Source organism: Scyliorhinus canicula, chromosome 6 (genome assembly GCF_902713615.1).
Source record: "Scyliorhinus canicula chromosome 6, sScyCan1.1, whole genome shotgun sequence".
Classification (NCBI taxonomy): Eukaryota; Metazoa; Chordata; class Chondrichthyes; order Carcharhiniformes; family Scyliorhinidae; genus Scyliorhinus; species Scyliorhinus canicula.
The window spans coordinates 116,912,812-116,927,759 of record NC_052151.1 but is presented as its reverse complement, the minus strand read 5'-3'; the positions used below and the strand labels follow the sequence as shown (position 1 = coordinate 116,927,759).

General features: G+C 48.1%; 1 protein-coding gene across 6 annotated transcripts in view; it reads left to right on the top strand.

Annotated features, from left to right (window-relative positions):
* blk (BLK proto-oncogene, Src family tyrosine kinase) overlaps positions 1-14,948 on the top strand; it is a 156,460-nt gene that overhangs the window by 84,279 nt on the left and 57,233 nt on the right. For all 6 annotated transcript variants that reach the window (XM_038799959.1, XM_038799957.1, XM_038799962.1 and 3 more), the window contains exons 6-8: positions 3,084-3,187; positions 11,595-11,744; positions 11,833-11,985. In XM_038799959.1, coding sequence (XP_038655887.1) covers positions 3,084-3,187; positions 11,595-11,744; positions 11,833-11,985 — 407 coding nt within the window. The remainder of the gene's footprint in view (positions 1-3,083; positions 3,188-11,594; positions 11,745-11,832; positions 11,986-14,948) is intronic.

The following is a 14,948-nucleotide window of genomic DNA, read 5'->3' as shown; positions in this document are numbered from 1 at the left end:
TATAAAGGGTAAGAGGGCAAAAGTTAAGAGGCCATGATGAATCTTCATAAAATACTGGTTCTGTCCCAAATGGGTGCCCCTGGCCCAAATGTCAAATTCTGGGCACAACAGTTTAGTAAAGTTGACAACTATAGAGAGGGTGCAGAGAAGAGTTTAAAAATGGATCAAAAGATAAAGATAAAGAATAAATAAAACTCACCCATGGTGGCATTGATTGCCATCGATTCGGGAGAAGAATTCGCGCCCTTTTTGTTCACTCCGGCGCAGGCGCAGGCGCACTCCGGCCGACCGCGGTGCGCAGGCGCGCTCCGGCCGACCGGGGTGCGCAGGCGCGCTCCGGCCGACCGCGGTGCGCATGCGCGCTCCGGCCGACCGCGGTGCGCAGGCGCGCTCCGGCCGACCGCGGTGCGCAGGCGCGCTCCGGCCGACCGCGGTGCGCAGGCGCGCTCCGGCCGACCGCGGTGCGCAGGCGCGCTCCGGCCGACCGCGGTGCGCAGGCGCGCTCTGGCCGACCGCGGTGCGCAGGCGCGCTCTGGCCACCGCGGTGCGCAGGCGCGCTCTGGCCGACCGCGGTAGGTGCTCCGTTCTCTTCACGCTGCTGCCCCCATCCAATCGATGCCCGGGGCCAGCGCACCGTCGGCCCCCCCCTCTGCACGCCACTGGGTGTTGACCTTGGGTAGGGTGCTCTAAGCAAGAGCCGGTGCAGACTCAATGGGCCGAATGGCCTCCTTCTGCACTGTAAATTCTATGATAATCAGATGTGTTTGAGGTGGTGTTTAACTAATGTTACCCTCAGTACTATGGACTATTCTGGAACTAATGAGATTCTGGACTCATATTATAGCATGACTAAGAATGAGTTTGCACTGGGAGTTGAATTAGCTTCAGATACAGTTAAACTGGGCAGAGTTATTTACAGTAAGGATCAGTAAGAGCACATCTGTCATTGAGGAAGTGCTGAGAGAGTGTAGTGTGGTCTTTGAGCAAGGAAGACCAAAAGATAAAATTAGGCATCACAAGGCTGAAGTCAAGATAAAGGACAATGTACAGTTGACATTTTGTAAGCCTTCGCCAGTTCCTTACAAACAGTTAGAAGCAGTAAATAACTCGCTGAATAGATTAAAAGAACAGGGAAAATTAAGGTGAAGTGCATTGAATGGGCTGCACCTATTGTGGATAGTTCAAAATGCAGATGGGTCAATTTGGATTTTTGGAGATTAAAACAAATAGTAAATAAGGGGATAGAAAATGATACTCACTGCCGATCCATAAAGATTTGTTTTCTAATGTAGCCAATTGAAAGGTGTTCAGTAAGATAGATTTGTCAAATGCATATTTGCTATTAGTATTAGTTGACAAGAGCATTGAAGTGCTTATCATTATTCATACAAAGGGCTGTACCAGCAATGTTATCATTTGGGGTGTCTACTGCTCCCACAATGTTCAACAGCATTATGGATCAGGTATAAGTGGATGAAGGAAGTATGCTGCTTCTCAGATGACATTTAGATTAGCAGTAAGATAGATAAAGAATACATTTTAAAGTTAAATAAAGTTCTAAATCATGACTGTGGCATCAAAGTTAAAAAGCATAAGTATTGCTTCATGGTGGTAAACACTGATTTGTTTTTAGCTACTGAGTTACCTGCAAATTACTTCAGTTACAAACAAATATTTGCCAGGGAAATTAGTGAAGAAACTTGCTGTGGTGAGGTGCTCAGTGAAGTGCTCAATTCTATCATAAATGGCTGACTATGATGTGTGTTTCACATGTCGAAATTAACTGAGTGTAGATCAAAACTGGCTTCTATGTGATTTAAGAGTCATTATTCCACCAGGGTTTAGAGAGATATTGCTCGAGGAACTTCATAACATGCACAGAGGGATAGCCATAATGAAGGCAGTAGCGAGAAACTAATGCTTGGTCCCAAAGTTTGATAGAGATATTTGAAGAGTTGGTGAAAGTTGTGAAGTGTGTCTCAGAATGAGGATTGGACAGGGAATCTCTGTCACGAGTCCGCCCTGCTGCTCCTGCTAGTGTGGACGGAAAAATTGGTGCACTGTTCGCTGACGGGAGAATTCTCTATTCCCGACTCATGTTAATCAGATTTCCCATTGAAATTATCCCACGCCGCTGGGAAACCCAAGGGAGGGTGCTCTGTTGGCCACCAGAGAATCCCGCCACCAGCGAACGGCGGGAGACTCCGCCCAGGATCTAACCAAGGTTCCTTTTGTTCCATAGTCAAACACAAGAAAACAATGGGAACATGTGCATGTTGTTTTATTTGAAGTTGAAGGGAAAGAATACTTTATTTTGGATGATAGCTATAAAAAGTGGATAAATATTGAATCTACACCCAATACCACAAGCACCAAAAGCGTTGAGCTTTTGAGATGTGGTTTTGCAATTGATGATATTGGTGTCAGATTATGGTCCACAGTTTATCTCAGAGATATTTTTGAGTAGGGAGTCAAAGGCCTGAATTTTCGCACAAATGGAGAGGCTCGCCATCATGGTGAAAATAGCACTGGAGGCACAAATTCGGAATTTCTGCCCTGAACCCACACACCATTTTCATGAGGGATAGGGGTTATGGTTCGTACATCTGTAGTTTATGGAGGCAGCTTCAAAGGTTAAAGGGCCCCCGCCTTTAGCTAGATTTGCTATTCATTACTGGAACGTCCAAAACAAGGCGTGGATGTCACAAACATGCCTGCTGACAATTAAAGGGGAAATTTGTTCAATTATAAAGGCAATTCATCAAGATTTTACATGGTCTGTGTAATTTCACGTTTGGCACATGGATCATTAGGGCTTGTGGCCATCGTGTTTTTGATTAAAACTCAATCTAGGATGAATAATACAAGTTCGAGGCTCTGCAAAGAATAAATTAGGCATTTTGTTACATTGCCCTCTCTGCTGCCCTCTCTGTTGGGGAGGTGCAAATAAAGTTAGTTCAATATGGCTGACTGCTATGGATAGACAAGATGAGTTTTTCTCAGTGCTATACACAAGAGAGGGATTGTTATCAACTGAGTCAAGTTAAACATGCATTAACGGTTTCCTGTTTACTAATTTTCAGATGGTTCTTCAGAGAAATAACCCGCAAAGACGCTGAGAGGCAATTGTTATCACCTGGCAATAAGTTAGGAACTTTTCTAATCCGAGAGAGTGAAACTAATAAAGGTTGGTAATTTATCAATGAGCTTTATACAGATTAGCATCAGAAACTTTAATGTGACATTAATGTGACAGAAAGTGACTCACAATGGAAAACTATGGCAAGGATTATCCGAGCCCGCGCCGGGTCAGAGAATCACCGGGGGTGCACGAGAATCCCGCCACGCTACTCCGACGCCGGTCCGCGGATTCTCCAGTGACTGGAGCACTGCCCGCGCGGTTGCCACGGTGCCGGTCGGTGGCCCCTCCGCGCGCGACAGGCCAAACTCCCACCGAGTTCCTCCGAGTCTCGCCGGCGTGGTTCAGACCTGGTACCACCCAGCGGATCCTGAACCCGCGGCCGATGTGGACGTCCTGCGGGGGGGATCTGACTCCGGGTGGGGGGTGGGGCTCCATGGGGTCCAGGCCCGCGATCGGGGGCTTCCAATTGGTGGGCGGCTGCGATCTGCCGCGCAGGCCCACTGTTTGGTCGCCGACATGTTGCTCCGCGCCAGCACGGAGACGGCAACCATGCGCATGCGCCGGCGAGGGGACAGCCGTGGCGCGCATGCGCTGACCCATGCCAGCCGTGTAGGGCCGGCTCTCGGCGGCGGAGCAGCGCACAGCACTCTAGCGCCATTCTAGCCCCCGAAGAAGAGGAGAATTACTGGGCCTGGAGGCCCGATAACGCCGGCGTCGCTTGCGCCGGTTTTGACGCTGGCATCAACACTTGGCCGCGATATCGGTAAATCCTGGCCTATATATCCTAGGATGTAGCTGCAGGATACACGTAATACACTTATTAAATTCCCCCTGAATTGCCCCCCAAATGTAACCCTGCAGAAACTGGAAGTTATGGGCCTGTGTTTCTATTTTGGATGTTTGCTAAAAAAAATACCTTTTCACATCTTTAGATTAGAATAGTTAGTTGGACCTTCAAACTTATCTGGTTGAGAACTAAAAATTTCATAGGCCTTCTCTGATAATCAGAAAAGTGAGTTTTTAAGGTTATGTAAATTGAAATACTATTATTTAGATTTTCTTTTGTGTCTGAGAATCTGCAAGAATGTTAACTCTCACTATATTGTTACTTCAAGCAGCCAGCTTTGATTTAGTTGTAGTGGTCTCACCTTTGAGTCAACAACTTGTGGATTTTTTTCCACTCCCCCGAAGTGAGAACATTACTCACATTGTTGTGAGACCTTGCTGTGCAAAATTAGTTGAGCAACAGTGATTACGTGCTAGAATTTTACTCCTGAGGCTGGTAGATCGAGTCAGGAAATCGGCTGGCTCAGCACACCCACCTCACGAAAAAGTGCCCTTCATGGCACAAGTTTCACCCAGGGGTCCCGGTGTGGGATGAGGTTGGGTTAGCTCGCATCAACCTAGATTGGCGGCAGCCACAGGGGCTGCCAGGTGCTGAGCCAGTTTAAGAGACCCACCTAGATTTACTGAGAAATTGGCCCATTTGTTTTCTTGCACACCAGGCCCTTCACTTCTAATACGGTCACAGACCAGGCCCCAACAGTGGCTCTGATAATGGACCGAAACCGCAATATTTTAGTTCATTTTGTAAGACTGTGCGGAAAGAAAGATTTGCTCCAGGAGTGATTGCACGAAGCAATAGGTATTTGATATTTTAAAACAAAACTTCATTATGAATGCAATATTAATCTAACTTTACACCTGAAACAAACGACTCTTTTAGCACTACTGCACAATTCCCCATTAAGCAACAAGAAAAGAAACATACAGCTCTTAACGCGGCTTAAAACCAGCATGGCATAACGTAATACTTGCTGCACGGACAGATTCTTGGCCCCAGTTAAAACCACTGAAGACTCTTTCTGAACATCTTCAAATAACTGCTTCAACTGAGTTGTTTCAGCCTCTTCCTTGTCTTCTGACAAGTCTGCTCTGCTTCAAATATTATTACTTTTTTTAAACCATCCTATCGGGAAAGACAACTGTCTTTACTTGTGGTCTAAAAAATAACAAGGGTTGCCAGATCAGACCTTTTTTTCCCAATTTAGGGGCAATTTAGCGTGGCCAATCCACCCACTCTGTACATCCTTGGGTTGTGGGGGTGAAACCCACGCAGACATGGGGAGAATGTGCAAACTGCACATGGACAGTGACCCATGGCCGGGGTTCAAACCCGGGTCCTTGGCGCCATGACCCAACAGTGCTAACCACTGCGCCACCATACCGCCCCCCCAGATCAGATTTAAACTCTTCTCTCCCAAAAATCTTTTCAAAATCTCGCTGTCTCTTAGCTCCACTCACCACTGACATCATCTCCCCGAGCTAAAAAACAAATTAACTTTCCAGGGACTGTCCTCAGTCAAACAACAGTGCATTAGCCCGGATTGAAAAACATAATCCTCTGTTAATTTCACTTACTGTCTGCTAAAAGCGTCCACAACCTGTAAAATAGAATCATTTTTTTAAAAACAGGACCGCAGCAGTCGACCACACTCTAATCCAAGGTTTTAAACCCTGAAATTGCTGAATGCATTTATGATCGAATTTTCCTAAAATCCTTCATTCGTCACATTTCTCACATCTCATCTCTGCAACAAATCCACATTCCTCATATATGCTAAGATATCCTAACCCATGCCCCCACCCACCAATGGCCCCTCATACTCTCCATATAAACCCATATCCCCCACTTACACCCATGGTGCCCTACACCCTCAATGCCAATTCATCCTGTTTCTACCATGGGAGAACTCAGGAGCCATGCTGAAATGAAATTAAATAAAATATAATACACAGTTCACCATATTAAAGGCAGCCCCATTCATAATAGCCCATTGAATATCTTTAAACCCTATCAAGCACTTAATCCTTTCTAAAACATCTGTATTCATAAGCACACATCAAAGACATCGATACTCCAATAACCTCTTTGTAGGGCAGCACGGTGGTGCAGTGGTTAGCACTGCTGCTGACGAGGCTAAGGACCTGGGTTCGATCTGGGCCCCTGGTCACTGTCCGTGTGGTGTTTGCACATTCTCCTCATCTCTGCGTGGATTTCACCCCCACAACCCAAAGATGTGCAAGTTAGGTGGATTGGCAACATTAAATTGCCCCTTGGTTGGAAATAAAATAATTGGGTACTCTAAATTTATTAAAAAAACAATAACCTCTTTGAGATGTTAATCAAACTGTGAATTTTCAATAGCACCCCACTTCTCCAACCTGTCAGAACCCCACGGTGAAAATTATACATTTTGGAAAGTAGCCAGCTCTCAACAATGCTATAATGATAGCCCTTAAGGGTATGTCAGTCATTGAAACTGCTAGAAAATGTTTTTTTCCAAACTTGTAGACACAAGCAGGGAGATTTATTTCAATTAGGACTTGCCACCTGAATAACTGGACACCTTGGGAGTTCTATGTACCTTTTCCGCCTTTCAAGAGACAAGGGGCGTGATCTAATGCAAAAGTTTCTAAGTGCCATTTGTGGCAAGTTTTCTGAGAGTTTCTGACTCTGTCGACGAGTTCCCCACTGCTATCTAAACATACTTAGTCACTTTTGGGCCCTGGGCAGATTCTTCCCAGTTAAGCCAACGCTTAGAATTATTTTCACCACAAGGGAGTTGAACTTGTGGCCAGACTGGCTCCTCAGAGATTGGGGCACATTTTAAAAAGGTGTCCCGATCTCAAAGGGACTTGTGGGTCCTCCTCACCCTCTACCCATGGGCAATATCACCCCAATACACATGGGCATTACCTCCCCCTCTCCTGCCAAGTGATGACACCCTGCTATTGGGTCACTGAGGGCCTCGCTTTTCAGGCCTTTCCACACCCCCTTTTGGGCCTCCCCTTACGGAGGCCCTCTCATACCGGCCCTGCACCCCCCCAACCATATCCTCCACCCTCCTTACACGGTCATGGCCCTCCCTCAGGCCCTGACCCATGGCAGTGCCATCCTGGCACCTGGGCACCCTGGCAGTGCTCTTCTGGCTTTGCAGTGCCACCTGGACACCTTGGCAGTGTCAGTGTGGCAGTGCCAAGATGCCAGCCTGACAGTGCCAGCATTTCAGGGGGAGGGCCGGGAGGCCCTGCACTGTCCCTGATTGCCCAGGGGCTTTCGATGGCTTGGGAGACCCCTTGGGTGCTGTTCCCCCTGGTCCGCGTTTGTGTGAATAAAGAACAAAGAACAAAGAAAAGTAAAGCACAGGAACAGGCCCTTCGGCCCTCCAAGCCTGTGCCGACCATGGTGCCCGTCTAAACTAAAATCGTCTACACTTCCGGGGTCTGTATCCCTCCATTCCCATCCTATTCATGTATTGTCAAGATGTCCCATTAAACGTCACTATCGTCCCTGCTTCCACCACCTCCTCCGGCAGAGAGTTCCAGGAACCCACTACCCTCTGGGTAGATCTCGCGAGGCTTACTGGCTGTTGGGAAGCCTGTAGGAGGACTCTCCCAGCATTTCCCAGCTGCATCACGCACTTGTTTGGGTGCAACCGAACAGGAGCGCGATATACTGGTAGATGTCCCAAGATGCCTCACCGGGCTTCCCAATACTGAGTTCAAATTGCCCTGCTGAGTTTGAGTTTCCAGCATGTGTGTGTGTCACATTCCACCCTTTTCACATACAAGCAAAAATTATATCTGGAGGAAATGCTGGTGACACTTCTATATGCAGGTCCCACCTACCAGTTTTAATGCACCCTGGAGTCTACACAACTCCACAAAAATCTGACCCTACATTTCAGACGTACCGAATTAAATTTAAAGCACTGTGGGGAAGTCTAAGGCCATGAGAGTAGCTATATAAATGCATTTGTAATAATTCACTCACAGGATGTGGTTGTTGCTGGCTTGGCCAGCATTTATTTCCCATCCCTAATTGCCCTTGAAAAGGTAGTGTTGAGCTGCCTTCTTAAACTGCTGCAGTCCATGTGGTGTAGGTACACACACAGTGCTCTTATGGAGGGAGTTCCATGATTTTGAGCCAGCGACGGTGAAGGAATGGCAATATATTTCCAAGTCAGAGTGGTGAGTGGCTTGGGTGGGGTAGAGGGGAGGAGTAGGCCTCCCATGAGTCTGCTTCCTTTGTCCTTCTAGAAGGTAATTGTCATGAGTTAGAAAATTGCTGTCGAAGGAACCTTGGCTGGGATTCTCCCCCAACTGGCGGGCGGGCCGTACCGGCGCCAAAGAGTGGCGTGAACCACTCCGGCGTTGGGCCGCCCGGAAGTTGCAGAATTCTCCGCACTTCCGGGAGTTAGGCTGGCGCTGGAGTGGTTGGCGCCGTGCCAACCGGCACTGAAGGGCCTCCGCCGGCTGGCGCGAGTTGGCGCATGCACGGGAGCGCCAGAGTGTTCTGGCGCATGCACAGAACCGCTGGTGAGATCCCTGCACATGCGCAGGGGGTTTCCTCTCCGCGCCAGCCATTGCGGAGCTTTACAGAGGCCGGTGCGGAGGGAAAGAGTGCCCCCATGGCACAGGCCTGACGGCAGATTGGTGGGCACCGATTGCGGGCCAGGCCACCGTGAGGGCCCCCGCGGGGGGCTGGATCCCCCCGCTCCCCCCCGATGACGCCGCAGGCCGCCCTCAGAACCATGTCGCCGGTATGGACCTTGTGTATTTCACACCAGCGGGACTGGCCGAAAACGGGCGGCCGCTCGGCCCATTGAGTCCCAGAGAATCGCCGGGGAGGGGGGGCGGGGGGGGGGGCACTGCCAATGGTCCCCGACCGTCGGGATGTGATTCCCGCCCTCGCCAAAAAAAACGGCGCGGAGAATTTGGCAGCCGGTGTCGGAGTGGTGGGGCGGGATTCACCCCCCCCCCCCCCCCCCCCCCCCCCCCCGGCGATTCTCCGACCCAACGGAGGGTTGGGGAATCCCGCCCCTTGGTGCACACAGCTTCTTATTGGTGATTATTTTCAGTTTGGTATCCTGTGAGAAAAATAAGTGAACCAGGGAAGAGTAGTCCAGTCATTGTGTGAACAATTAATAATGAATATCTATTAACTTAAAAAAAAATAAAACACACAACAAGAAGGACTAGTATATGCTATAACACTTAGCTACTCTGATGGCCATACACACACAACATTAAGTTACCCCTTTGTTTTCAATTACCTATATTCCCTGAAGTCTGAGACACCCCTGTGTTCCTAACCAAGATCCAATATTAGAAACTCTCTGAGCTAAATCTAGCAGATAGTTATCATACTACATGTTATTTGCCAAGTTTAGAAAAACTGTTTTCAGTTTTAGTGAAGGTGAAATTTGATACTTGACAGGACATTGTTTCTGCAGCTGGGTGTGGCTTTGATAATAGCTGTGTCCCTTTCCCCTATCATTGTGCTATGGATATATCATTATTTTCCTTTGATGTTATCCACCCTGTGGAGTCAGCTTTTAGCATATACATATCAATTTCCTTACCTCTTCATTTTCAAGTTACCTCTTATATAGCCCATTATTTTCCTCTGGTCACCTAGCTAAATACTTGCTTTTCTCAATGATATGCTAATTTGCATCTCAATATCTTTTCAGTTAGCTGCCCCGATCAACTCCCTGTTTTATTTTATTTTATCCCAATTTCATTTTTTAATCTTAATTATCCCAAATTCTTCACACATGGAAGTGGAGAGTATTTCATCACACTCCTGACTTGTGCCTTGTAGATGGTGATGGACTCTGGGGAGTCAGGAGGTGTGTTACTCTTCACAGGATTCCTAGCCTCTGACCTGCTCTTATGGAATTGAACCTGCGACCTAAGGATGTCAGTTTTAATCATCTACAGTCCTCCGTTCTACCAGCTGAAATATCGAAGGAGAGGCCTCTGACCTGGTCTTATATCTGGCTAGTCCAGTTCAGTTTGTGGCCAATCTCCAGGGTGTTGATTGTGTGGGTGTCAGTGAGGGCAATACCATTGAATGTCACAGGGTGATGGTTAGATTCTTTCTTGCTGGAGATAATCATTGCCTGGCACTTGTATGGCACAAATGTTACTGCCATTTGTTAGCCCAAGCCTCAACATTGTCCAGGTTGTGCTGTATTTGGACATGGATTGCTTCACTATCTGAAGAGTCACAAATGGTGCTGAACATTGTGCAATCATCAGTGAACATCCCCACTTCTGACCTTCATTAATGAAACAGCTGAAGGTGTTTGGGCCTAAGACACCCTGATGAACTTCTGCAGTGATGTCCTGAACTGAAATGATTGACCTCCAACAACGATAACCATGATCCTTTGTGCCAGATATAATTCCAAACAGCGGAGGGTTTTCCTACGATTCCCATTGACTCCAGTTTTGCTAGGGCTCCTTGATGCCATACTCAGTCAAATGCAGCCTTGATGTCAAGGACAGTCACTCTCACCTCACCTTTGGCATTCAGCTCTTTTGTCCCTGTTTGAACCAAGGTTGCTCTAAGTGACCTTGGCGGAACCTAAACTGAGCATCAGCGAGCAGGTTATTGCTGAGTAAGTGCTGCTTGACAGCACTGTTGATGACCCCTTCATTTTACTGATGAACAAGAGTAGACTGATGGAGCAGGAAATTCCTGGGCTGGATTTGTCCTGATTTTTGTGTACACGACATACCTGGGCAATTTTCCACATTGCCGGGTAGATTCCAGTGCTGTAGCTGTACTGGAATAGTTTGTAAGGGGTGCAGCAAGTTCTGGAGAACAAGTCTTCAGGACTTATTGCTGAAATAGTGGAAGGGCCCATAGCATTTGAAGTATCCAGTGTCTTCAGCCATTTCTTGATGTCACGTTGAGGGAATCAAATTGGCTGAAGACTGGCATCTGTGTTTCTGGTGCCCTCTGGATGAGGCCCAGATGGGTCATCCACTCATCACTTTTGGATGGAGATTGTTGCAAATGGCTGTATTTTGTACCTATGCTCCTGCATCATTGAGGATAAGGACATTTGCGAAGCCTGGTCCTCCAGTGAGTTGTTTAATGTTCTACCATCGTTCACAATTGGATGTGGCAGGACCCTTCGATCTGATCCATTGGTTATGATACTATTTAGCTCTGTCTATTACTTGCTGCTTATGCTGTTTGCACATAAGTAGTCCTATTTTGTAGCTTCACCCGGTTGCCACCTCATTTTTCGGTATGCCTGATGTTGCTCCTGGCATGCTCTCCTGCACTCTTCATTGAACCAGAGTTAATCCCCTGGTTTGGTGGTAATGGTAGAATGGGGGATTTGCCCGGTGGCCATAAGGTTTCAGATTGTGGTTGAATACAATTCTGCTGCTGCCTCATGGTTGCCCAGTCTTGAGTTGCTAGATCTGTTCAAAATCTATCCCATTTATCTTGGTGGTAATACCACACAACATGATGGAGAGTCTCCTGAATGTGAAGACGGGTCTTCGTTATGGTAAAATTCTATTGTTTATATGATCGTATTTGACTTATTAAAGGTTTAACCATCTCTTTTGCTGTCTTGTGTAGGTTCCTTTTCACTTTCCGTGAGGGACTATGACTCAAAACATGGAGAAATAGTGAAGCACTACAAGATTAGAACCCTTGACAATGGTGGTTATTATATCACTCCGAGAGTCACATTTACCACTTTACAAAAACTTGTTTTGTATTATGCAAGTAAGTATATGCAGCCAATAAAACACAAACCTTACTCTAATCATACAGGACTGTCTTAGGTGACTGACCACCGATATTATTTCTTCAGAAAATTCTGATGGATTGTGTCAACGTCTGATTAAACCCTGTCCAATGCTGATTCCTCGGAAGCCATGGTGGCCTGATGAGTGGGAAATCCCAAGAGAATCCTTGAAGATGTTAAATAAACTGGGCGCTGGACAGTTTGGCGAGGTTTGGCTGAGTAAGTAATGAAATCAATAGGATTTATTGATAAGCAAATCTGTTATTTCGGTATCAGTTTCTGATGGGGAACTAAACTTTGGAGTTGAACCTCTATTGTTTTGCCGTGGCAGCAATTTTCTTGGAGCACCTCCTACTCCACTTTGCCAGGAAGAGAGATGGTGGAGATATGTTGATGTTTATCCTTCCTTATCAGCACAATACATATTCTGGGCACAAGCAATGTATGCATTGTAGAAACCACTGGTAATATGCGGACGGTACCAATGTGGCAGAGACTTGCCATAAGTGTTCTGCAGTCACAAAGCAAATAGAAATTAGTTCCAATTATTCTACTCGCTATTTATCTTGCTGATGCATTCAGTAAGGAAAATAACAGCACTCGTTTATTTTTAACAATGGAATGCTAATCAGTGGAATATAACAAAGCTAAAACTGGTTCTGATGGGTGACTGGGATAGAGAACAAATTCTGAGTTAGAACCATAGAAAAGTTACAGCACAGAAGGAGGTCATTCAGCCGGTCTTGTCCACGCCAGCCCGAAGGTACCCAGGTTCCCTTTCTAATTCCATTTTCCTGCACCCGGCCCATAGCCCTGTAGCTTGGAGCACCTTAGGTGCAGGTCCAGGTATTTTAAAAAAGAATTTAGAGTCTTTGCCTCCACCACCAACCTGGGCAGTGAATTGCAGGCTCCCACTACCCTCTGCGTAAAAAGGTTCTTCCTAATGTCCCCTCTACACCTTCTGCCACTTATCTTGAATCTATGTCTCCACTGAGGGAAACTATTTTATCCTGTCCACCCGACTTCTTCCCCTCATAATTTTGTACACCTCAACTAAGTCCCCCTTCAGCTTTCTTTGTTCCAAGAAAAATAACCCCAACCTGTCCAATCTCTCCTCATAGCTACACTTTTCTAGCTCTGACAACATTCTTGTAAACCTCCTCTGGACTCTCTCCAGAGCAATTACGTACTTTCTGTAATGTGGTGATTAGAATTGCACACACTAGTGAAGTTGTGGCCTCACCAGCGATTGATCTTTAAACTCAGATTAACATAAGTGTGAAGCACTTCCTTTTCATACATCTGGTGTGATTTTGGCATCAGGGTGCGGAGAACCCAGCCCATGATTTTATTGGCGAAATGTGGGAAATGCTGGGCGCGGCCGAATGGAAAGGTTTCTAAGTGTGGTAGCGAGCGGGAACAACCAGGTGTTTCGGGACGGCTGTCCCAGTGGGGCCGTCACTGATATGTACTTAGGCCACTTAATGATGTCCCATGGGCTTCTAGCCGGAAGAGACTGTCCCACCAGCTGATTCACTGGGACCGTGCTTGGCAGCTCCCCGCGAACGAGGGGGAACAGGTCTTAAACTGATCGCGGCCATGCCACCGGGCAGACCAGCGCCACGATTCGGAAATGCCGACCTGGTCAGACTGATGGATGCAATGCAGTCCAGAAGGAATACCCTGTTCCCCCAAGGGGCTCAGATGGTCAGCCACAGGGCAGCCAGTGCCGTCTGGGATGCAGTTGCAGAGGCCATCAACTCGGGGAGTAGGAGGACCGCCACCCAATGCCACAAGAAGCTAAACGACCTCCACCGGGTGAGTTGGCAGCGTCCCACCAACCCCTACCCCGATGTCCCTGCACTTAGATATCATAGATATCATAGAATTTACAGTGCAGAAGGAGGCCATTCGGCCCATCGAGTCTGCACTGGCTCTTGGAAAGAGCATCCTACCCAACACCACACCTGCACCCTATCCCCATAACCCAGTAACCCCACCCAACACTAAGGGCAATTTTGGACACTAAGGGCAATTTATCACGCCCAATCCACCTAACCTGTACATCTTTGGACTGTGGGAGGAAACCGGAGCACCTGGAGGAAACCCAGACAGACACGGGGAGAACGTGCAGACTCCACACAGACACTGACCCAAGCCGGGAATCAAACCTTGGGACCCTGCAGCTGTGAAGCAATTGTGCTAACCACTATGCTACCGTGCTGCACTTAGCACTTCCCCAAACCACCCCCGCCAGGACAATACCGCATCTGTGCTGCAGCATACCATGGTACCCACCGGCACACCCCAACCATGCCCAACATCGGTGTCCACACTGTCCCCCCCACCCACTGCGAAGCTTGCAGGGTGCGGCTCACAATGCCTCCTCTGAGACCCCGCAGGAGACATTGGCCCACAACAGACGGGATCCAAGAGAACATCTCAGAGGACAGCTCCGAGGATGCCATCATCGAAACGTCACAGCTGTCAACCCTACCTTCCACCAGCGCAGAGACAGACACCTCGGTGGGCAAACATAGTGGACAGGTTTCTGGGACACTGGGGCATCTGCTGAGTACCACGCAGTTGCTGATGCACATCAGGTGGAGGCAGAAACATCCAGGGGAGACAGCAGTCGGAGATCTGCTGGATCCCAGGATCCAACTGGGTCCCAGTCAGATGTCGAGTCTCCGGAGTAGGCTATCCCAGAGCTGATGCAGTCGCTAGGGTGAGGCTGAGCTTCAGTGAGTATGTCAGCGACACTCCAGTGGTGCATACCCGATTGGAAGAGTCCCAAAGACTATGGGCAGTGGTGTCCAATTCGTTGCTCAGTCAGTGACGGCCATGGCTGAGGATCTAGACAACATGTCCAAGTCGTTGGGGAATGTGTCCCTGATGCAGGTGGTCTTTGCCGACGTGCTGCGGAGCATGTCCCAGTCTCAGGTGGGCTTTGCCGAAGAGTTCCAGAGCATGTCACAGTCGTTGAGGGCTGTGTCCCAGAGACAGGTGGACTTTGGCGGGGCGCTTCAGAGCATGGCCCAGTCACAGAGGGCCTTCGCTGAGGGCATCGACACCATGGTGCAGGCAATGTGAAACCACCAGGGATGGCAAAGCCAGATGATGCAGGGGCACCCAGAGCTCAATCCAGCTGCCCCTCCATCACAACGTCACCCCAGGGCCCT